General features: G+C 43.6%; 2 protein-coding genes across 5 annotated transcripts in view; one reads left to right on the forward strand and one right to left on the reverse strand.

Annotated features, from left to right (window-relative positions):
- Tbce (tubulin folding cofactor E) overlaps positions 1-3,421 on the forward strand; it is a 46,548-nt gene extending 43,127 nt beyond the window's left edge. For both annotated transcript variants that reach the window (XM_076831918.1, XM_076831917.1), the window contains exons 16-17: positions 2,859-2,950; positions 3,129-3,421. In XM_076831918.1, the coding sequence (XP_076688033.1) occupies positions 2,859-2,950; positions 3,129-3,221 (185 nt within the window). In that variant the 3' untranslated portion in view covers positions 3,222-3,421. The remainder of the gene's footprint in view (positions 1-2,858; positions 2,951-3,128) is intronic.
- A 780-nt stretch (positions 3,422-4,201) lies between these two features.
- The window catches only part of B3galnt2 (beta-1,3-N-acetylgalactosaminyltransferase 2), a 39,744-nt gene continuing 18,817 nt past the window's right edge, over positions 4,202-25,128 (reverse strand). The window contains exons 5-12 of one of the 3 annotated variants that reach the window (XM_076831919.1): positions 21,794-21,889; positions 15,237-15,347; positions 12,377-12,455; positions 9,503-9,686; positions 8,081-8,206; positions 7,131-7,290; positions 6,539-6,595; positions 4,202-4,607 (exon numbers count right to left, since the gene is read on the reverse strand). In XM_076831919.1, the coding sequence (XP_076688034.1) occupies positions 4,473-4,607; positions 6,539-6,595; positions 7,131-7,290; positions 8,081-8,206; positions 9,503-9,686; positions 12,377-12,455; positions 15,237-15,347; positions 21,794-21,889 (948 nt within the window). In that variant the 3' untranslated portion in view covers positions 4,202-4,472. Of the gene's footprint in view, positions 4,608-6,538; positions 6,596-7,130; positions 7,291-8,080; positions 8,207-9,502; positions 9,687-10,843; positions 11,045-12,376; positions 12,456-15,236; positions 15,348-21,793; positions 21,890-25,128 lie in introns of those variants that run through there. The other 2 variants (XM_076831920.1, XM_076831921.1) reach the window with 2 other exon arrangements.

Raw genomic sequence — 25,128 nt, forward strand, 5'->3', positions numbered from 1 at the left:
AGTGGTAGAGCGCTCATTTAGCACATGCAAGGCACTGGGTTCAATCCTCAGCACCACATAAAAATAAATAAAATAAAGGTATTGTGTGAAACTACAACTAAAAAATGTTAATAAAAAAAATTATGGTCAGCCACAGTGGTTCACACTTGTAATTCCAGTAACTTGGAAGGCTGAAGGTGGAGGACCACAAGTTCAAGGCCAGCCTTGGCAATTTTTGAGACTGTGTCTCAAAATCAAGGACTAGGGATGTGGTTCCTTGGTGAAGCACCCCCTAGGTTCAGTCCTCAGTAAGTAACACATACAGAAAATAAAAATGGGCTAGAGGTATAGCATTCTTGGGTTTATTCCCAAGAACTGAATTAGTTTTAGAAAAATACTTTTATGTCAACAAATTAGATCAATAAATTAAACTTTCACTCAAAAGACAAAATAATTGTTTAGTATACCATGGTAATAGTAAACTAAATTCCCAAGATTCCCAAGATTAACTTGATTCATAGCTAAACATTAGCTAAATGTTAAAATACCAAGAGGTTAAATCTGGAGCAGTGAAAACTTGGAGGAGGAATGAAATGCAGATCAGTTTATAGGATTTCCGTAAACTAAATTCACATGTCTGCCCCAGTGCAGTAACTGCATATTAGCAAGCTTACCATGGCATTGCTTATGGTACGCATGGGTGGTATTCAAGAAGTACATTTATGATCGATAACTGTTCATTTAGTGTTAATCTACCACTGTTTCTCCATTTTAAGTATTTGTTAGCAATCCAATTTCTAGTCCTAGAGTGTATAATTTTGCTACTATTAAAATGAATTAAAATTAGTAGTGATTCCCTTTCATATTCAGTTTCCAAAGGTAAATGCTACATGGGTACAAAATAACAAAAGAGCCAGAACTCTGTCAGTTTTACTAGCTTTGGATGTCTTTCCTTTTTCTTTCCCACAAATATGGAAATGTTATCATTAAGGAATACTGATACTCAAGAATGCTGCCTTCAGTCAAAGGCTGCAGTCTGGGAATGTGTGCTAACATGGTTTTTTTGCATGCACACCTGTTCTGGAAACACCTGCCATGTCCATGCACTGTTTCTTTTAATCCTTGGATGAACCAGCAGAGGTTAGAATTATCATAGAAATTATGTGTGATGATTACTGCTTCAGACTTCAGAATCTGAGTCCTGTATTCTATAAACTCAGCAGTAAACCAGATTACAGCGTTCTTAACTGTAATTTTTTTGCCACATGTTACAACTAATGACTAATGTAGATAAACACCCTTTAAAAAGTAGCATGAATTTAACAAAACAAAGTAATATTGGCTGGTATGAAAAATCCGTATACCCTTTTTATTAAGTTATGTGGTAATTGCTATAAAAACTGAAAATACATACATGCTCTGTATAGGCTTTCTAATGGTCTACCTTGTACCACTTGTAAATGGTAAAGATAAAAACAATGTAAAGTTTGATGGCAGGGGCAGGCGGGGCAGGGCATAGTTGAATAAACTCAAAACAAACATACTATCATGTGAAGTCAAGGAAAGCTAACCAGGCCTAGCTCTGTGCTGCTCGTGGTGCCTGCCACTGGATACATGTGGCTAAGCAAGTTTAAATTCACTAATTTCTGTCAGGTGCTCCATAGCCACGTGTGCTTACTGTATTAGGTAATGCAGGTCTAGAGGAATTGGCAAGTAAAGATACAAAAACTCAGGCACCCCCATGAAAACACAAGAAGCCTTTAACAGGCTTGGTCAGAGAGAAAGAAAAAGAAGTAACTATTTTCATATTTTCTAAATAAGACAATCACATTAGAAATGATAGTTATTTACATACAGGTTGCCACTTTCCTACACAGTGCAGGTAGGCAAATCTCTTAGAAACTTTGTTGCTGGCATTGATTAGGAATGTGTTATTTCCCAGTAGTGTACAAAAATCAGTTCCTCACCACCCTCCAACAGTGAAAGCCAATTCACCCAAATCTTTTGAAAGGTCTAATTAATAATTACAATTTACTCTTAGGTGTGAATATGATAAAGTTTTTAAATACCTACCAAGTAGCTGTATCCAGTACACAAATAAGAAAAGGCCAGTTTTTATTCTAAAATAAAGATCACATTTATTATCACAAGTTGCATAAAAACACACAGCTTTTACAAAAATGATTGATAGAAAAATACTCATTTGACTATGTTGTGATATTTGTGGGAACACCACACTATTGCTGTACCTCCAGCTAAAGCTTCAAAGAAACTGGTTTTCATAATTAAATCTCTATTTACCACAACCCATCTTTGGAAAGAAGTTCATACCATGTTCTGAACAGACCAAAGCATTTGCTCAGTAAAATTACATTCCAGGCCTGGTGGTTGCTTGTGTGTGTAACATGGGACAAATTTTTGATAATCACAGGATAGCTATGCTGGACTTTGTCCATCTCAGTCTATACCCTCCCTTCCCAGAGGAGGCTGAGCTATCTCCTCAGGGTACCTGAGCCCACTCCAAGCTTCTTTCAGTAAGTAACTCAGAAGAAGTAATTACAAAGACTTACAAAGAAAACCATTATTTCACCTGTCTTTTCCTCTGAGCTGAGAATCTAATTTGGTTTATCAGATTAAGGAATAATACCTACTGAAATGGCACGAAAACTGTTAGGGGCACCTGGGTCAAACACTGACTTCACTTCCATGAGTTTCCCAAATGACTCAAGTAAGTGGTAGAAAGACACAAGTCTACCTCTACTTATTTTCCTGAGTGAATTGATACTCGACAGGGACAGCTATCATTGCAGCTTGGTCTCATTATGTGACCTGGTTTTACAGGTAGCTGTCCTTTGAGACATCTTCCTTTTCTTTGATAGGCTCCATGACCATTCAAAAGGTGAAGGCATTCCTGTCACGTCTTCTCAAAGTTCCTGTGTCAGAACTTCTGCTGTCCTATGAAAGTCCCAAGGTAAGCCACCCCCAAGAGACAGTCAAGCTCAATTCTCCACAGTAAGACATGATTAAACTGTCTAACATGGTCCAGTTCTGAGCAGGGAGCACATATTTATTAGACTTTGAGTAACCTGTGGCATGGAGGTCATGTTTTGTCAGGTCTGTCTTACCCCCTACCTTTGTTCTAATTTTAGATGCCGGGCAGAGAAATTGAACTAGGAAATGACCTACAGTCGTTACAGTTTTATTCTGTGGAAAATGGAGATTGTCTACTAGTGAGATGGTAACAACCAGCTTTAAAAATTTAGTGACTTGACTGTTCATCGTGACTGGGGTTTGCTGGGAAGAAATAATTTGCTGGAACAGTTCTACTGTCAAATGAGGTTTTACAGCTTGTTCAAAGTATAACAAAGGATGTACTTTTCACCAGGAAGAGACCATTTGTAGGCTTGTATATAATAGCAGTAATAAAGGCTTTGACTACTCATGATCTTCTGATCTTACTTCATATATATTTTTATAGCTCCTCACTATTGATTATTAAATAGAAACTAGCTAGTCTAATAACATCTGAATATAGTTAAATGTCTGTCATAGACTAGTTTTAATGAAATTCTCTACTGATACTATTTTAAAAGGTTACCGAAATGATTTGGTCACGTGGGAAGTGTCCCTTAAATTCAGGGAGGCACATCCTTTACTATTATATGCCTGCTATTTTTTCTTCTCAGGTATTCTATCTTGAGAGTCCTTAACAAGGCAATCACAGGCTTTTCTCTATAGTTATACCTAAACTGAGCATAGTATTCGCAGGTTCCCAGCTCTGACCGACTTAACCAGTGGGCAATGATGAAAGCAAAATCCTCCCTATGACACAAAAACCCTAAGAAGAATATTCATAAAAATGTGTTTTAACAGGAGTACTAAATTGATCTTCAGGATTTATCTTAAATGACCAAAAAAAAAAAAAAAAAAGGCATTAACAAAAAAAACATGGATATTAGTCTAAGTAAATGAACATATTTAAGCCAGGTCCATGACTGAGAATTATATCAGTTCCTTTCCAAGGTCAAACTTCCCATTTCATTCAAGAGCCACAAAATCTGACATTATTTCCAGAAACCCAAAACTTTGGTATAAGTGATCACTGCTCATGTAAGTAAGCACACAGTATTTGTGAGTTTTTTGGCGTGTGTTGTCTAATCAAGCCATACAGACCTATGCAATCCAGGCAGAAATTCAAACTCAGAAGAACTATTAATCATGATTCAGAAATACTTTTCCTTTTATAAAACAATTTGGTAATTTTAAATCATTTTCCAATATATAAATAAAAACTTAACTACAGTTATTAATTGATTTTTTAAAAGAAGGAAATCAGCACAATTAGTACCACACTGGTTCAGGTGAAGGTGCCAGCCGAGGGCTCTCCTGAAAGACTATCTATTCTACTGCCAACCATGGCTGCTCTTCTCAGACTTACATGGAGATTATCATCCACCTGCCCTTGTCTTCACGTAGCCCGTATGAATCTCTTGTCACCTTGTTGCACACTGACAAGGGTCACCACACATTCCCTTTAGTTCCCACAGCTCTGTCAGCTCGTGAGGGGAATACTGAGGGGAAGACAGCATTCCTGTCTCACAGGTCTTCTCACACAGCCACAGGCTGTCCTGCAGAGAGGGAGAGCAAGCTGTGAACTGTGCAAGCATGCACCAGGGCGTATTTATGTATGCTAACGAAGCTGAAATTATTTCAAGGACAAATCCATGTATGAACCAACTCGAGGTTTAATTCTGTCTCCAAGAAAGATCAGGCCTCACAGTTGTGCAGTTGTGTGTTCAGCAAATGGCACCCTATGTACACGTCTTGGATGTCGCATTGGACCCCATACATGCACGATTAGTATGTTGTTAGTTTGTTAAAAAAGGGTTGGCAAGTGAAGAAGGAAAAGTTTGAGAACCACAAACGGTGAGTTTCATATTTGCTTTGAGAAACCAGTTGTATAGCAGCTACAATTCGGATGAAATGCTTGTAGTATTCTGGGAACTATGCCAAGTCTTTACAAACATTACCTCATTTAATTCTCAAGAACCCTGTGGGGCCAGTTGCCTGGCACACACTTGGGATTACAAGCATTAGGGAGACTGAGGCAGGAGGATTGCAAGTTCAAGACCAGCCTGAGCACCTTAGCTGTCTCCAAAAAAAAAGAAAAAAAAAAAAAAAAAAGAGGCTGGAGGTGTAGCTCAGTGGTAGAGCACCCCTGGTTTCACCGCCCACCCCCCAGGTCATACTGCTGGTCAGGTGAGCAGGAGGATCAAGAATCCTCAGCCCAAGTTCTAAGTTCCTCAGCTCCCTGGACTGACTTCTGTTCCCAGCAAAACAGCAGAAAGCACACAGAGAAACCTACTGAATTAAAGAACAAGCAAATGCTAAGGTATAATTAAAACTCTTTAAAGTTTGGATGGACTCTGTTAGTGAAGAAGAAACAGCTGAAGTCAGATGTGCCTCAAAGGTACCTGGATCCTTGGGCTTTAAAATAAAGGCCATGTGCACAGGACAAGAGACCAATCAGCAATGGCCAGAGAGCCAACACCCTGGAGGGCCACAGCCTCCCAGGGTGTGTATGAGAACAAAGGCAATGCTCCATCTTAGTCCTGCCAAGTGGAGTGGAGGGTCTTCCTGAGCGCCTGGGGCCAACAGGCCAATTTGTGCAGCCCACAAAGTCCCAAGGCAGAACATAGTGGACACCCTTTCTTTGGGCTGCATTTTAAGATAGGCTGGGGTTCCAAAAACTTGAGGTCACACACACAAAAAATCAACACATTAGGAACAAGAGCCACAAAGGAGCCTGTAGAAGAACCAGGAAATCAGAACTGCCAGGCTTGCACATTTCAGGATCTTGGAGATGGAAAGTAAAACACCAGATTCAACATAAAGTGAATCAAAGATGGGACACAGCAGAACAAAGAACAGGACCACCAAAGCTGCCAAGCTGACTTGGGCTCATGGTCTCATTCACTGAGTAGAGGGCACTGCAATGGGGTGGGGGTGGGGGGCGTGGTGACAGTCCCTGCAGCTCCTCTGGGGCACTGTGTGTGCCTTCATCTCTTGCACCTTCTGCGCCCAAAGTGGAAGTTGCAAGAATTGAGAATGTAACAACACTATGAGACAAAAGCTTGCTTTCTTCCCAGGGCTCCTACTTAGTGATTTGGTCTTTGCAGATTCATTTTTTTCTGGCTCAGCAGTCAGTTTGTTTTAAAAATGCTGTGTTACAACAGAAGAAATGGACATCAGTCCGGAGGTTCCAGAGGTCCTTACACTGCCACACTCCCAGGAACACAAGCCAGCAATGTCTAAGTTTCAAAACTGCAAAGAATTTCTGATCCACTCTATGAAAACCTAATTCTTCTTTGTGGGTCAGGGAACTTTCATTCATAGCATTTCCTTTTTAGTAGACTCAGAAAAATACTGGATAAGAAATGAGGTGGATAGTTCTGAATTAAATCCAGCATACAGCTGTGGTCCAGGACTAGCTGTGCACTATATGGCCCCACGCCACAACTCCCAAGACCACAAGGCCAGCACCCTTGGGCCTGCTTACCTGGTATCTTCTAGGTCCTATGGCTGCCATCCAAATGCCCATGCTTACATCTTCACCCTACACAGGTCCCAAAGTTTCAATGTTATAAAATAATGCCATAACCACTCCCAAATAAACAGTCTGTCCACTCTTTATTCTGCTATTATTCTGTTAAGGCCAAACATGGATTCACATGTAAAAGCAGTTATCACAGACAGAAAGCACCACACTGCATGGTAACAGAGGGTAACAGAGCAAGCAGACAGCCCCTCCCTCATGAACCTTAGACTCCTGGGGCTAACAGCAGCAAATTGTGGCTCTAGTAACCCGGAGGAACTGCACATTGACACTACACCCAGATTCAGCAGAGAGCAAGCTCTTCAAGCTTTCCTCCTTAAGGAACAGCAATCTTGATATTCACACCGATTACACTTGTAGACTCAAACGACTCAGGAGCAGACTGGATAGCCACATGTGAGCAACAATAACCCTTGATGGGTGACTCCCACAGAACAACATGCTTCCCCACAGCAAGCTGGCTGCTGCAGGGATGCAACCCTGGGCTGCTGAGACTTGGACTGTGAGTTGCCTTGGGTTAGAAATCTGTGATTACCTGATAGGTCTTTAATCTCCCCGAGTTGCTTGCCAGCCAGTTGACAATGTCCCTGGAGATCACATACCCTGACCCGCACGCGAATGCAGGGTAAGCTGGGCTGGGGTACTCCAATTCTTGCCATTTTCCAGTTCTGTCCACTGCCCAATTCAATCTGAAACTGAGATTTTTAAAAAACGTGGCTTCTCTGTATTGATCTGACATGTATCCTGCCACTATCAGACTGTGGACTCCTTTGTTATCACTACAAAGGAAAGAGCTTGAAAAGCAGAGAATAATAATAAGAAAAAAAACTTAAGGAATTATTTTATCTTCTATTTTTTATATAGGAGACGGGTATATTAAGTTCTAAATTTCTGAATGGGAAGGTAACAGTACTACTGTGTTTTCATTTTATTTATTTATTTAGGTACTGGGGATTAAACCCAGGGGTGTTTGCTCACTAAGCTAAGTCCTTTTAATTTTGAGACAGGGTTTCACTAAGTTGCTGAGGCTGGCCTTGAACTTGTGATTCTCTTGGTTCAGCCTCCCAAGTTGCTGGGATTACAGGCATGTAACATTGAGCGCAGCTGTCATGATTTGGTGTATATTCAAAAACAAAAACCCTAATCATTAACCCTTTACAGTGCTCCTGAAGCAGTAGAGAACAGCTACAGAGACATGTCATGTGTTCATTCTAACACAGAAGGTAGAGAAGCTTCTGAACACAACATATTTTTAGGGCACAAAGACACAACCACATCTTTTGCTCTCCACCATTATCTCAGCCTGAGGTTTTTCATTAAAAAGATTTTTCACTCTAATCGCAGAGTACTAATACAGTAACTCAGGTATCTAGTAGGAACTGCATTTCTCAGACACATTCTTCTTGTGGAAATGGCTTGCACATTTTCACTCTAATCACATTTGCTCAGGTACACAAATACCAATGCCAACCATGTTTCACTTACTTTCCCCACCAAACGTTAGGCCCATCCAGATTCTTTTGGGAAATTCTTTTAAACACAGCTTCTAAGTCTATGTAACAGTCATCATCTGTCTTCAGCAACAAACTGAAGCTGGTGGTTTCCACAGTCCTGTTGGCAGAAAAGGGTGTGTGAGTTGGTGCAACTGTGCAAGGAAACACAGCAACACCAGGGAAGACCCATCACCAGCACCCTCTCACAACTGCCTGTGTGACCGCGCCCAGTGTCTCACTCATGTACCACCCAGAATGCTGGCTTCAGAATGGTACTGCTCTCAATTACAGTCCTCACTGATATTTACTAGGTGATAGTCACAGAAACATCAAGCTCATTTAAGTAAAGAAAAAAGAGCACAATGAAAACTCTCTGGCTGAAGGAATATATTTTCAAACGAATGTCTTAGGCATTCATGCCAGGCAGCCGTAACTATTAAACTTTGAACCTTGTCCAGTGTGTTCTTAACGAATGCCTAGCATAATGGGACAAGTATCATACTCAGGACATTACTGTACAAGATGCATTCTATGCTACTTTTTATATTCCAGTCAAGCTATTTTATGATTTTTTAAAAAACTGAGTCATAACACTGAAATCTATTTCCCCCTTGTAAACCATTTCCAGCAATTACTATTACATATGACCCTTTGGAAGAACAGGAAGGTGACTTAATTTATCCACACCCCAAAAAGTGTGTAATGGCAACTAAGTGGTGACTTAGAAACTCCTGGGTGCAAAGGAGCCTCCTGCTTCAGCCTCCCAGGCAGCTGGGGCAACAGGCACATGGCAATGTGCCAGCCCAAGATGAGCAGCTTTTCTTTTTCTTTTTTTTTTTTGAGAGAGAGAATTTTTTTTTTTAATGTTTATTTTTTAGTTTTCAGCGGACACAACATCTTTGTATGTGGTGCTGAGGATCGAACCTGGGCCATACGCATGACAGGCGAGCGCGCTACCGCTTGAGCCACATCCCCAGCCCGATGAGCAGCTTTTCAACAGGTAGAGTAGAGACTGGAAAAATATAGTAGGTGTTTAGTTGAGCAGAACTCAGCGACCTGGTGGGAGTAACTCTAGTTTGAGGATCTGGGTAGGTTTGTATCCAACTGCAAAGGTACCATTTCCAAACTCACTGATTTTTATCTACTCCTAGCTGATACTCCCAAGGCAAGGAGGAATGACTCCAGATGGATTAGCTTCTGCCTTGTTTTCGATCAGTTAATACATTCATTCATCAAAATAAGCAGCAGCATCTTAAAAGATGTCTTCCTAAGGAACAGGGACACAGCAGGCCACCTCCCAGGTGTGCAGTGACCCTTAAATTTCTATTTTTTAAAATCTCAGTGGTTTGATGTCGATACATTTTTTTTCCTCCATCAAAAGAACAATAAAACAAGTTCTAGCCACCCAACCTACCATCTATAGAAGTTCAATAATTTTGCAGGAACATTTCGGTAAGTGTCTACAACATCCACAAAAACAATGTCACCATGAACACTGCTCTCCTCCATCAGTAAGGCATCTTCCTCATGGAGGCTCCTTATGTGATCAGCGAGTCTCTGAGGCCGAGAGTGAAGGCTACGCAAGAGAGCATCACCTTCTGAAAAGACAGTTGAGAAAATCATCACAAGCCAAGATCCAGAACTTGCATGATAAGTTACTGAAGTCTTTTTTTCCCAAGGAGGGGAGGCGTTACTAGAGATTAACCCAGGGGCATATACCACAAGCCACACTCCCAGCCCTTTTTATTTTGAGACAGGGTCTCACTCAGTTGCTTAGAGCTTTGCTAAGTTTCTGAGTATGGCCTTGAACGTCCTCCTCCCTCAGGCTTCCGAGTTGCTGGGATTATAGGCATGGACTACCACACCTGGCCTTTAAACTTTGAATCCTCTTGCTTCAGCCTCCCATGTAACTAGGATTACAGGATGCACCACTGAGCCCAAGGCAACATCAGGACAGTTAGGAACTTCATGTAGGGAGATGGGGCTCTAGTCCACACACTGCTAGTGGGGAGCTGTATGGTGGTATCTAGCTAAGCTGAAGATATGCAAGTCCTGTGGCTCAGCTAAGCCCACCTCAAGACGTAACCCTGGAGACCATACTTGACCCGGGTGCATGGACATTCATCGAAGCTGTGTTTATAATAGTGGGGGAAACCAGACCCCTAAATCAAAACCAGCCCAACAGTGCTACATTTACATAATATAGCAGTTATAAAAATCAACTTGACCTTGAAGGTTAAAAGGAATGGCACTGAAAGGTAATGCTGATGAAAGCCATTGAATGATGTATGTACAGCACAGATGTGATTTACTCAACATTATGCAGCTTTAAAATAATTTTAAAAAATACTCAACTATGCTGTTTATAGGTATGTTAATATATAGTAGGAAGCAGAAAGACAGTGGGGCAGGCACAGGGCCGCCGAGGCAGATGAAGACTTGGAAGGGCAGAGAATAACACGGCCCAGGAGCAGTACCAGGGAGGAGGTCTCAACTGCACCTGGTTTTCCCCTGGTGCCGGGGGCTGAACCCAGGGCTTTGCCCATGCTGGGCAAGTGTTCTACTACCAGCTACAACCTAGCCTCTGTAAAAATTTTCTTCTAATAAATGGCAGTCCTCAAGCACCAAAAAAAACAAAAACACATTAAAAAAAAAAAAAAACCTCCTCAATAAACAACAGGAAGCAAATAGAACAAAAAGCAAGCATTTGCTAATTCTTAACAATGTGTAGCTAGATGTTTCTTATTCTTTATTTTTGGTGTATTTATGATATTCCACAGTAAAAATAATTAATAATGTCATTAAAAGACATTTTATTTACCAGCTCACAAGCTGGCAATGAGTCACAGATCATGTATGTACAGGGACTCTCCCCAGATCCTGTGGGTTTAGGGTAGCAGTTCTTTCACTAGGACACAGTAAGTCAGGATTCCGTCAAACACCTCAAGGAACATTTCTGGAAAAAACAAGAGTGAGCTGCCAAGGGGTTAGGAGAGGATCAACAAGAGCAGCCTAGCACTGCATTCTCTGCTGTTCCAGGAAGGGTAGGTGGGGCCCACCCCTGCCACTGTCTGTGAGACAGGCGGCACCATGGAATACCCCTGGGCCACAGTGTTCTTGCAGTAAAACAGAGCGGACTAAATCCGTGGTTCTGAGGAATGCTTCCTGAAATACAGACTCTTGGGCCCAAAGCCTGCAGAGTTAGTAGGTCTGGGGTGGGGCCCAGGAATCTGTACTTTTGTAGTACCAGGATTTGAACCCAGGGGCACTCTTCTACTGAGTTACATCCCCAGCTCTTTTTTAAATTTTAAATTTTGAGACAGGGTCTCACTAAATTGACTTCAAACTTACAATCCTTCTGCCTCAGGCACTGGAGTGGCTGAGATTATAGGTGTGTACCACTGCACCTTGCCCAGCTGGGTTGTTACTTTTAGGGAGATTTCCCCCCCGCCATATATATAATCATCACTAGTCATCTTGAAAATGCCACTCAACATCACAGTGAGATCCTACTTCACACCCACTAGGAGGGGAATATTAAAAAGACAGACGATGTAAACACCGAGGAGGTGGAGAAACGGAAACCCACACAGTGACGGAAACGCAGAACCGGGCAGCCGCTACTGGGAACGGTCTGGCAGGGCCTTAGATGGCTGCTCGGAATTACCATATGGACCCAGCATTTTCATTCCTAGATATTTAACTACAAAAAATGAAAATATATGATCACAGAAGCTTGTACATGAGCGTTCACTGCAGAGTTATTCATAACTGCCAAGAAGTAGAAGCAACCCAATTGTGCATCAGTTAACAAATGGCAATATGGCATTATATATCCAATGGAATATTATAGTCACAAAAATAGAATGAAGTATGTTGGCCAATAAGGCTGAACCTTGAGAAATTATGCTAAGCAAAAGAAGCTAGGCAAGTACCACATGTTGTATGATCCCGTTTACATGAAATGTTCAAAATAGGCAAATCCACAGAGAAGTAAATTAGTAGTTTTAATGGGTAGGGAGAACAGAATGGGACCAGTGGGTATAGGGTTTTTCTTTTCTTTTTGGCAGGATGGAAATGTTCTTGAATTAGTGTAGATGGTCTCAGAACTCCCAAAAATATTGAATCAACACCTTAAAAGGGTGAATTGTATGGTATGTAAAGTTACCTCAGTAAAGCTATTTTTTTTCAGTGACTAACAAGATCATGTTTTATGTCCGAGAGTTTAAAAAAAAAAAAAAAGATCAGGTGTAAGAGGTTCAGTGTGCTTCTCAACAGGCTGACTTACCCTGAATGGTGTAAATGAAGCCACCTGCAACTCCTTCCACACCTTCCATGAATTCATGAGGCAGTGCACCCTCCCCAGCCTGGAAGGAATGAGAATGGCAGTGTCCAGGGCCGCACAGCAGAAGGGAACGCACTGCACTGGACCATCATATGACCAGTCCTGACAGGACCCCATCGCAGCACGCAGCAGGCTGCTACTTTTGTTATCTAATTACAATCTCTTTATTGGTACTGGTACTGGAGATTGAACCTGGGTGCTCTACTAATGAGCTACACCCACAGCCATTTTTTAAATTTTGAAACACAATCTTGCTAAGTGCCCACACCGGCCTCAAACTGGAGTCTCTGGGATTACAGGTGGGCACCACCACACCTGGTTTAACTGGTTTAACTTAAGATCATATATGTTCGGTGGCTCAAAGGTGTTCAGAATTCCAACTTAATGTGGAATCATATGTTCTTATATTTGCTACCATAATAGTACCAAAACCACTTTATTTTACATCCCAACTCCACCCCTTTAAAAATTAATGAAAAATTTTGACTTTTTGGAGACGATAATTCTCATAAGTTCAAATAGATAGGCACGTTTTACCTTTCAGTGACCATGCAGAGAAAAGCTTCTCTAAGGTCAGCACTCTGTCCCAAACAGTTCAGATGGAACCCGCATGACCTCTGGTGAATTTCAGGGCTAGAACCAATTCTGTCAAGAGCCAGAAACAGACCTTTCTGCCTGTTAGGCTTAGAGTGCCTTTATTATTAGAGTCACCTCAAAAGCTGCCTGACACCCCTACTCAAACTGAGTTGTCACACGCCAACTCGGAGTGAGCATCCATCAGAGCTGCATTACAGCTGCTACTGGTCCGAGTGTTCACGGCCTTTCCTCTGTGAACTCACCTCAGCAGAAGGGATACTGCTGGGCTATTCACTTTTCAAACAAATCTGTTCAGCAGAGTTTTACTGTGTAAAGCAATTTCGAGGGCCAGCAGTCAGAGAATTCTGAAGGCACTGTGGTAACACATCATTTAATTTAAAATACGGTTTGTAGCCAAATGCTGAAGAAATTAGTCCAGGGGAATGCTACAGAATCCAGCCACGTAGTTCTAACCACCATTTTTTTTTTTTTGGCTGGTGTGTGATAGCTGTATTTACTGGTGGGATTTGTTGTTACGCATTCGCACTTGCACACACTACACAGTAACACAACGCAACTTGGCCAGTACTACTCCCCAGCACTTCCTCTCCCTCTCAACCCTGCAGTTCTGTGAAAGGTCTCGTACTCTTCATCTTTGAATCGCTTCCACTGTGCTGTGCCGGCCTGTTTGGAGGACAGCATTCTTTGGCAGGGAGCAGAACTGGTGAAAATTCTCCTCTGCCCAGGTGTCTCTGAGGAGCTTCCTCTTCCCCCACCCCGAACCTCGACCTTTCACTCTCTGCCACAGTGGGTACTCCAGAGCAGAGCACTGGAGTCTATGTCCGAACCCACTTCTCAACTCTGAAGTAAACTTATTTCCTTGACTGTCTAATAAACTCAAATACTATAGGGAGGCAAGAATTAAAGGCACTTGGCTTAAAGAATAAGGAAATTAAGATAAATCTATCAACTCCATAGAACTTTCTACCCAAAGAACTTTTCAAAAAAGGGTGGAATCCTGAACCCAGGATGTGAATGGCCAAGGCTGGGAGCAGTCAGACGTGCATCTGAGTCTGTGTGCTTAGTGTCCTTCCTCTCCCTGGACACCGAGTTCCCATCACAGACCTGTGGCAGGGCAGGTTCAGTGAACATCTCAGCACGAGCAGCAGTGTGCCACTATGTCCTCTGCATCTCTGTCTTGGGAACCCAACCCCACGAACAGATGAGTACTCAGAGAACTCACTGAAGGCCCCACGCCCACCCCCAACTGCTGGCCCAGAGACAGAAGGAGAGAAGGGCCTGACAGCACACACAGGCCTGCCGCCCATCTTCCTCATCACTCCACATTTCAGAAATCTGCCTAATTTGCATATTTTAAATCTGAAGTAAGTCTGAAAAAATGAGAAACAGGAGAATCAGAAAATCAGATTTGCTTCAGCAATAAAAATAAAAGCAAATATCCAACTTATTTTCCACTTTTCCCTTTAAGATGGGGTCTCACTGTGTTGTCCAGGCTGCTCTCAGACTCTCAGACTCAAGTGATCTTGCCTCAACTTCCTGAATAGTGGGAATCACAGGTGCATGTCACTGCATCTGACTCGGCACTTTATCTCTAGTACTTTATTTTACACATATAGTTTTTTGGCACCAGGAACTGAATCCAGGGGTACTTTACCACTAAGCCAAGTGCCATTCTTTTTTGTTTTTGAGACAGTCTAAGTTGCTGAAGCTGGCCTCCAAATTGTGATCCTCCTGCCTCAGCCTCCCAAGTAGCTGAAATTACAGGCATGTACCAGGTATCTATAGAATTTTAGCTGTCATTTCACTATTAAGGTGAGATAGTGAATATTCTAAACGACTGAACAAATATTCTTATTTAAAAATTTTTGAGAAATAAAATATTGTACTTTAACGATGCACTTTTTTTGCAGCAACGGGGATCAAACTCAGGGTCTTGCACACATTAGGCAAGTGGTCTACCACTGAGACACATCCCCAGTCCCCAAAACATGCACCAATCTTAAGGCTGACTCCATATTCACCAGTGTTAGAACTGCAGAATCACACTGAACACTTGAGCATTCTGTCTTCACCATGGCGACTTAACAACACTTACTACTACATATGTTTTAAAGCACATGAGAATCATTATTCAATACTGCCTGGGATGGTATAAATTTTAAGACACTTTTAGGTATAGGAAAAGCCCAAGAGAAGGCTGACTTACACTAATGACCCGGAGGACTCCGCCACCGTCATGCACGGTCACCCTGTGCAAGTTTCCCGACACGAGTCCATGGAGGTCTTGACTCTCCCACACCACGGTCCCTTCAAAGCTCTTTGGGGAAAAGATGAAGAGTGAGCCAGTTTCTTTACTGTTGTCATTTGGGTTAAAATAAGTGTTTAGGTTCAGACCTGAGAGAAATGCTTATTCTTTCCCCAAAACATATCAGTTAAGTTATTATGCTGCAACTCTAACACCTTTTTCCATGCACATCTAGAAACCAACCAGAGTGTATAAGGCTGGGTGTCAGATGCCTCGGTTCCCCTGGCCCAAGGCCTCCCCGTGCAACCCAGCAGCTCCCTTCAGTGGGCACGGATGTGCGTGGGTTTACTGGAACACTCCCTGCGGCAGACATTTGGGGCTGCCAAATAGCTACCGCCTCAATGCGGGAGTGTTTTGGTTTAAATGTCTATTTTCCCCGAATAAGTTGTATTTTAAAAACTAAATTCCCAGAGGTGAAATTCTTAGACTGAGGTTTGTGTGTGTTGGTACACATTGCTAAGGTGCTTTTCAAAAGTCCTTTTCTATCACTTTATGATCGGATTTTGAGAACGCCTGGTGTGGGTGCAGGGAATGACCCCTGGTTCAGCTGTACTTCTGATCCCAGGGCTATTCTCTCCTGATGAAGGTCTGTCCTCTTCTGTGCCACCTGGTTATTGAGTTTTCTCTTCTTTGTTAATCTGTGCAATTCTGCAGAGCTCTTACCTTGATCCTGTGTATGCTGTGTGCACTAGAAGTATTTTTTCAGAGTTTGCCACTTTTTTTTTTGAAATTCAAACATCCATAAAATGCTTCCTATGGACTCTGATTAGCTTTTTTTGTGATGATCACTGCTGAATGCCAAGTTTAGCTAGTTGCGCTTCCCCACCCCAAGGTCCTGACGCCTTCTGACTTCTCTGTGGTCCGTTTTCAACTCTGCAGCTGGCTCCTGACACTGCTCAGGTCTTAACTCCACTTTCTCCAGAAACAGAAGCCACCAAGGCCCAATCTGCCCACAACATTGACCTGTTTCATTTCCTTAATGCCATTTATCGCTCTGCTATTTCTGGTTTTTCCACTGTCAAACTGATGGTTCCCAATGGAACACAAGCATCTTGCTGTTTTTCCAACCACCATGTCCCCAGCAGGAGAATGGCTTGACATAACTAAAACTGAAAACCACTTGCCAAACACACAGTGTGGAATTAAAGCCAAGTAGATGACCTCCATGTGGCACATGAAGACCCGGCTCTAACCTATCAACAGTCTCATGTATAAAATGAAAAGGTGAGGACTGACAGTACCATCTAATTCAGTCAACAGCTCAGGAAACCAGGCAGATTGAATCTGGCTCATGACTAGGTCAGTGGCTTACAAACTTTTTTTTTTTAAGCAATAAAACTTTTCTTCTCCACCAAAGCAGACAAAAACACTGCAAGAGCCTGGGTTATGCTGCTCAGGTGCCCTTAACCTTTATCATCTGCAAACCCCTGAGGCACTGTCCCCACCCCCCTTCCTTGGAAATGACCTTGCAGACACACTGCAGCCTGGGTCCTTGCTTCTCAGTTCTTAATAAAACACAGAGAGCCATGTCTTCCTCTAAGGGCTGCTCTGACGTGCACTCTGCTCAGAAAACAGGCTTCTGACCATCAGAAGCACAGGAAGACATGAACTGTCCTTTTCAAAGACTCTACTTTTCCTAGGTGTCCTTAACTCTCTAGCTCAAATCTGAGTTTTAAAAAAACAAAACCTTCCCATAAATAGACAAATATACAGAAGGGAGATAAAGAAAAAAGATTAGGAAAGAAATACACCAAATATATTGAGCAACAGATGGGTGAAGTCACGTCCTTAAACCTCTCTGCATTTTGCCAAATTTCCAACAACAAATACATGTCACTTTCATACATTTCTATACTTTGAAAATCATGAAAAAAAAATGTAAACCTGGAACATATGACCAACAAGCAAATTTAGGGTCAGTCTTCCTGCAGACACGAGCCATTACTTAAACATTTCGGTATGTGTGATTTACCAGGCCTCTGACTGTGTTTCAAGTTCAGAAACAAAAATGAAAGAGCCCATATCTTAAAATCACCCTAATATGGAATTATCAAAACACGCCAAGATGAGGTTCCATGACAAGGGAAGGAAGTAACTGCGGGGTCGGGGCTCGGCAGGCTCCCAGCACCACCAGTGCTGTCCCCAAGGGCTCTGGGTCAGAAAGTGGGAGGCAACCGCAGGCACACACAGAAAACCATGAAGAGCTCGGCACCAGACAAGGCAGGGGTGCACCCCCGGGACAGGAAGCCAGAAGCCAGAGGGCTGCAGCAGGAGAGGGCCTCAGGAGGGGCAGAGAGAGAGAGAGAGAGAGAGACACACACACACACACACACACACACACACACACACACACAGACACACAGACACGCAAAGGCCGGGAAAGAGCAGGCACCTGCTAGGGTGACTAGATGGAGAGGGAGGGGCAGGAGGTGCCTGGGCTGGGTCAGGATCAGCTCACCTGAGAAGAGGTAGTGTCCCCAGACCAGAAGAGCTGTGAAGCAGGGCTCCAGCAGCAAAAACAATGCCTCAAAGCCGTGTGCCCACTGGTCACTACAGAGGAAGTGTACCCACCGGACACTATGGAGGACCTTAAAATAGAGTGCCCACTGGCCAGTATAGGGACTGGAGAGCCAAGGATGTGTCCCATGGTGCTGGTTCAGGTGGAGACATCAGACCTAAGGCTGAAGACATAGGAGACAAGAAAGGGTAGCACAGAGGGGATGTCCCCAGTAGGACGCCTGTGGGATGTGCACGTAGAGTTCAGCAAGCAGCCAGTCGAAAGCAGTCTGGGCTGCAGGGACAGGCCACCAGCCCACTGGTGGTAACAGATGAAATGGCCTGAGAAGAATGAGCCAAACAGAAGGCGAGCATCAAAAAGAAAAAGGGGAAATAATGACTCACACCTCAGGAAAAGCCAGCGTGCCAAGGAAAGTCCCTCCTCGTCTGGAGACCACAACCAAGACTGCGCTAGCCCCACCTACTAGCTGAGGCTTGGCGTCTGACCTCTCCCGCTATGCTCCTTCAGTGCACCCAACTCCACTATGCCTGTCTTGACACTCTGGTTAGGTAAGTACCAGAGTTCACTGGCCCAAAGGAGATGACCCCCAGGCCTGGCTCAGAAAACCATCTTTCTATACTGAATCCGCTGGAGCTGCATCTACCTGTCTGCGAACCCAGGCTGTGCCACGCCCTCCCCTCTTCCTCACACACCTGCAGTCCATCCTCTGATGTAAGCTGTCACAACACCAGGAACCTAAAGGAGAGGAGCAACATTTTCATGGCAACTTGTGACAAGACATAAAACTAAAAGAAAAGGAGAAAGCCTAACAAGAGGTTGGAAACGTGCTGTCCATGATGTTGTAAGCTGTCTGCAACCCATTCCCCATGTTCACTCCGGCCTCGTGCTTCCTGCACAGACATGTGTATGTTTGTTTGGGTGGTGCTGGGGATTGAACCCAGGGGTTCTCTACCACTGAGCTGCATCTCCAGCCCTTTGTTCTATTTTGAGACAGGGTCTTGCTATGTTGCCCAGGCTGGCCTTGAACTCGCAATCCTCTTGCCTAAGCCTCCTAAGCAACTGGCCACCGCACCAAGCCATGGTTTTATTTTTTTCCCAATAAAGCTAATATGTATTATAGATCATCCAGGAAACCAATTTAATAAAAGAAAATGAAAACCATTCATCTCCCGTGTTAAATAACTCCCTGTTAAATAACTCCCTGTTAAATAACTGAGTTTTTGTTAATGTTATTCAACCATCATGACAGAGCAAGCACATCTGAAAGCCTACGGGGACCTGGAGGTCTCAGGATGACAGGCACACTGCCTTGCACTCGCTACTCCTCACCAGCATCAGCAGGTGGTCAGCCTGGACTCACCATCTGATCTTAGAGACCCCCAGCAGTCCCCATGAGGCCACACTGTGCCCCTCCCCACACTGTCCTGTTGCCACATTACTTGAAAGTAAAATAGGGACATCACAACAGCACACCCTTAAGCATTTCAGTGTGGCCTTCCTAAGAACAAGGGCATCCAGGGGAAAGGAACAGTGTGCAGCCAGGACAACGGAGGGGCAGACTAACCGACCAGCTGGAGCACCAGAGTTGCTCTTCCTTCTCTCCCTTAACCTCAGCGCCGCTGACACTGGGCTGTGCCACTCTTTCCTGCGTGACAAGGACGTGCAACATCGTCCTGACTCTCAGCTACCAGACACCAGCTTGGGCAGTGTCCCCAAGCATTGCTAAATGTCCCCCGAGGGCACACTGCCCCTGACTGAAACACTGTTCTTAAGAAGCAAGACGGGAGCAGCGGCCTAAGGAGCGCGCAAACACCTCCTGCCGTGTCTCATCAGCCTCCTGAGGTAGATCACCAAGTCCCTGGAATGGCCTCGGACCTGGGTGGCAAGGCTCCGCAGCCCAGAGGAAACAGGCAGTGAAGGCAGGCTCCTCGCAGGGTCACAAGCCCCAGAGTGGAAGAGTGGCAGCTCCGACTCAGTCACGTGTACCCCCAACCCTTCTCAGACCAGTCCTCTCGCACCTTTTGTGAAAAGCAGGCCTTCAGCAGGCTTCGGATGGTTCTGGGTAGTACTCAACACCACACCAGTGCTCCTAGTGCCTTGGGACAAAGTGACCTTCCCTGTGGGAACCAGTCTGCGGGAGGTTCTGCCCACAATGGGACAAGCCTACAGGAGGGACTCTTGCTGGCCTGCTTCAGTCTAAAGGAGCCAAACCAACTAGGTAACCAGGTGACGCTCTCAGCAGCATCCTGGCATAGGTAGCAACACAGCGCCCCAGGTTGAGTCTTGATGAGGCCCACACTTGGCACACAGCGAAAACCTTCTGGGTAAACATAGGAACTAACTAAAGATAGTTTCTTTCAAAAACTGAGATCCAATGCTTGGCCAGCACTGCTTAGCTGAGCCACAGTCTTAATCCAAAATAAAGGATAACTTAATGGTACACGCTGCACTTCAAAAGAAAGCAAGTTCAAGGCTGTGGTGGGGCCCAGTGTGGAGCGCTCCCCTAGCACATGCGAGGCACTGGGTTCGATCCTCAGCACCACATAAAAATAAACAAGCAAAATAAAGGCAGGCTGTTCATGCCTTAAAAAGAAAGGAAACAAGTTCGTAAATGAAAGAAAAAAAGATACAGGAAACAAGATATAGGCACTCTTATATAATGCTAATTATTATTCAAATTGATACAAATCGCTAAAATGCCTTCCAAAAGAATCATACACCTTCAAAACATATATGCCCTTTGGTCTAATAATTCATCCTAAGAAACCAACCAGTGATGCACACAGAAGTGGAATGATGTTCACTATAATTTTTTTCATAACACTGAAAAATTTCAAGACATCAAATGCAGCTAATGTTAAAAATTGACAATATTTTCATATAACAAAATTTTACACAAGCATTAAAATAGTGAACTATACTTCTATGAAAAAATGTCCATGCTGTGTTAAACTATAAAACAGGGGGGAAGTATAATCCTAACATCTATACATGCACAGAAGTCAAAATCTTAAAATGTGATTATCCCTGGGTTATGAGATTTTGGTGGTTTTAATGGTTTTCTTTAGTTTATCTGCATTTTCTACTGTTTCCCAATGTTTTAGTGTTGCTTTTATTGGAGAGGTTTGTTAAGTGGAAGTTGAAATGTAGGTGAAAGATCCCATGGCGGGCTGGGGTTGTGACTCAGCGGCAGAGCACTTGCTTAGCACATGTGACCCCTGGTTCGATCCTCAGCACCACATAAAAAATTACATAAATGAAATAAAGGTATTAAAAAAAAAAAAAAAAAAGATACCTGGCATTCACGAATCAATATAGGCCGTTTCAACTACTGTGCTCAATTGCCAAGCACTTTACAGTGGACTGAGGTGGTGGGTGGCGCTGTGTGCGTGCCTGCAGCCACCTACCCTGTGGCACACTGTGGCCAACTCCAGGACTGCTGAGGCCCGGCAGGTGAGGCATCTCCAGCACACTCAAGACTGGACACACTGAGTCCCAACCCTTTTTGGTATTTTATTTAGAGACAGGGTTTTGCTGAATTGCTTAGGGCCTCTCTAAGTTGCTAAGGCTGGCTTTGAACTCACGATCCTCCTGCCTTGGCCTCCTGAGCCACCTGGCTCTCCTTCCTTCTTCAGATAAGCAGACAGTCTGAATTACCAGAATGCCCATATCTGTCCGTCCGTCAGAACCTGCACTGGGCTTTCACTAAAACAGTCATGGGGTGTCTACTGCAGCGAGCCAACACGGCCAGGTGCGAGACTCTTCCCAAGTGTGTTCTGAACCTGAGGGCTCACGGCGTCCTCAGGGTCTAGATGCGATGGCTACCTTCCAGTATACCTCACCCAGCACCCGCCTCCCGTCCTGCAGAGCTGCCTTGCCCACCAGCACACACCCGTCCTGTGAAGGACCACACTGGCAGGGTCTTCCGCTGTGCCTTTACCTCGGGTAAGATGAACTGCTCCACGGGCTTGTACCACAGCTTGTTCACCTGCACGCCACAGCTTGGAGGACTGAAGCGCGCAGTGAAGAGGGCCTCCTGCACATGGGGAAGAAGAGACATGAAAACAAAGACAAACGCTGCCCCTTGGTCAGTAAAATCCACAGGCACCCCAACCATGGTCACCAATATCGTGCCATAGAGGTTTCAGCAACTTTGGGGTTTTCTAGTACCATCGTGGCTATTAAATAAACAGAAGATAATTAAAACTGTCACGAGATTCTCACATACTAATGTAACCCACATGACCTTAAAAGGAAATATGAAATGAGAAGCATTCAGGGAAGGGAGATGGTGTTAGGCCAACTCAGTGTCAGACCCCAGCACTTCCGAGGGTGTAGAACAGACTGAGGACTATAGCTTCCCGAGAACAGAAGGCACTCAGAAACCGCCTTCAAACGAAACTCCAGACTTTCTAAAGGAAGTTAAGAATAGGAGAAACCATAAAAAAGGAATTTGATCTTAAGCAAAACAGGGACTACAAAGACAATTCTCAGGATGTCACTGTGAGGCAGGAGCATTTCTTTCTTCCACTACTATTCTTATACACCACGTCACCACAGGGATCAAGACCGTGCAAAGTCACAACCACGGGTGCATCAGTGGATTAAGATGACATCTTTCATGAACACCAGTTCTAGAAATGAAGTGAGGATACTTCTGGTGTCTGCCCGTGAACCCTTTAGTATCCACCTTAGACCAGTCCATCCTCAAAGACAGAAACTATGGACTTCTCTCTAGCTAAAAATACAGCAAGGGATTATTCAACACGATCAAAGTATTATGTGTCTGAATTAAACTACTTGACTGATAATGGAAGCATTACAAATAGTTTTGATAAAAAGACTACAAGCACTAAGACAATTGAGTACATCAAAAATTCAAGAGTAATTCGAATCTAAATCAGGATAACAGCAGAATTCAGTGTACTGTTATTTCGGTTACCTATCTAAACTTCAGTATCAATTCAATCTTTTGTGGGGCAGGCTGTACTGGGAACTGAACCCAGGAATGCTCTACCAGTGAGCTGCATCCCCAGCCTTTTGTAAATTTCCTTTTGAGGCAGAGACTTGCTAAGTGGCCCAAGCTGGCCTTGAGCTTGCATCCTTCTGCCTCAGGAGCTGGAGTAGCTGAGATTAGACATGTGCCACCACACCTGGCTTTTTTGCTTTGTTTTAGGTTTTTTTGGGCAGTGCTGGAGATCACACCTAGGCCTGCTACGCAAGTCCTGAACCATTGTACCACTGAGGTACACTCCCAGTCCTTCCATGAAATCTTCAACCACAGGAACACAGAGACTACGGAGTGGAGTAACCTGATAAAGCTCTTCATGCCACAATCGTAATGGCTGGAGTCGCTTGTTCCCTCTTCCATTAACACATTAACTATAGGCTCTCAGAGGAAGTAATATGAAAAACTGTAGAATAGAAACTTAATCTTGAAATAGATTTATACATTATCTATGATTCCAACACAGTATCCATTGGTAACAATCAACATTAACAATAACAATAGTACAGAAATATCAGACTAATTCTCCTAGAGGTAACAATCATGAAATCTGGACAAAGCATAAAAAGGTGACCTAAAGGCAGTGGAATTCCACTTAACATAGAGGAGAATCAAAACCAGAAGGGACCCTGGGTTCCCATCCCGTCTCTGTCTGAAGGCACAACTCTAGAGTGACTGAGACGGAATGCAGATGTGCAGTCTTTCTGGCTGAAGAATTAAGAGGGTGGAGTTGGCACAGACACATCAGCTAAACAGTGAAGAGGAAACGCCTGCAAGGAAGGGGCCACAGAGGGAGAGCCACAGTCTTCCTGTAGATTCTGCCCAAATCTGTGGCTGCTCAGGAAGCACAGTGTGAGGGCACTAGAGCAGCCCCCCTGAGGCCCTGAGAACTGAATAGAGATTTCAGTTGCTGTCCTTGTCAAGGGAAGCCACGCAGAGCCTGAATCTGGCCAGTGTAACTGCTGAAACAGAACAGGAATCCAGCACTCTTCTAGGAAGACAGTGGGACCCAAGCTCTCACAGCGACTCGCTCCAGCATCTGGGCCACAAGCTAAAGTTACTAGACAGAAGATGAAACAGAAAAGGTCACTGCACTCAAGACAGAAGACGATTCACAGACAAGCAGTCAAGGATGACACCTTTATAACTGTAGTCAAGTGTCTGCCAGGGAGAAACGTGCTCAAAGTAATGAGCACACAAGAAGTTTAGAGAAACAGAAACTGCAAGAGAGAGTTTTCAAATGAAAATTGAAGAAAAGTATATCTAAAACAAATCTAAAATAAAAAATTCATTGGATAGGCTTAATTGCATAATTGAGATGATAAAAGAGTAAAGGAACTTGAATGTAGATCAACAAAAATTACCTAACTCTGAGGCTGGGATTGTGGCTCAGTGGTAGAGTGCTCAATCCTCAGCACCACATAAAAATAAATAAGTGAAATAAAGATAATGTGTCCAACTAAAACTTAAAATTAAATATTAAAAAAAAGAACGTTAAAAAATTACCTAACTCTGAAAAACACGAAACCACTGGAAAAATGAACAGTGGTTCACAAAGGGGACGATACCAAAAAAAGTGTCATGTACACACAGAGGCGGGTACAGGGGCCACATCTGCAATCCCAGTGACTCAGGAGGCCAGCCTCAGCAACTCAAGGAACAAACAGAGAGAAAAGTCACTCCAAGGCATAACACATCCAGATTGCTCACATCAAAATACAAAGAATCTTAAAGGCAGCCCCAAACGCACACACCACACTGCGCACATCCACACACAAACAACAACATGAAGGACGGTGCATTCTCCCTAGCACAACTGTGGCCAAAAACAAGGGGATACATCTTTAAAATACTAGAGAGAAAAAAACCCTGCAAAATTCCATATCCAGGAAATATTCCACCGTAATAAAGCAGAAAAAAAGAATAAAAGTATAACAAGGATATGTTCAGAAAAATGAAAAGTAAATTTATCACTAGTAAACCTGTGTGTAAGAAACACTGAAGGTTATTATTTGGGTTGAAGACAATGATATCAGATAGAAACTGGACACTCATGGAGGAATACAGAGCATCAGAAATGGTGAATATGTGGGCAAGTGTCAAAGAGTATTTTCCTCTATATCCGCTTAACATGCACTCGGATGTTTAAACTGTAACAAGTATTGTGAGACTGAGGGCGCACATACAGGAAATCCATGGGCAATGACAGGAAACAGCCGTGGGGGGACAAGGGAAACTCTCTGCCTTGGACCTGAAGGGGAAGGACA

Source organism: Callospermophilus lateralis, chromosome 13 (assembly GCF_048772815.1).
Source record: "Callospermophilus lateralis isolate mCalLat2 chromosome 13, mCalLat2.hap1, whole genome shotgun sequence".
In the NCBI taxonomy this organism is placed as follows: Eukaryota; Metazoa; Chordata; class Mammalia; order Rodentia; family Sciuridae; genus Callospermophilus; species Callospermophilus lateralis.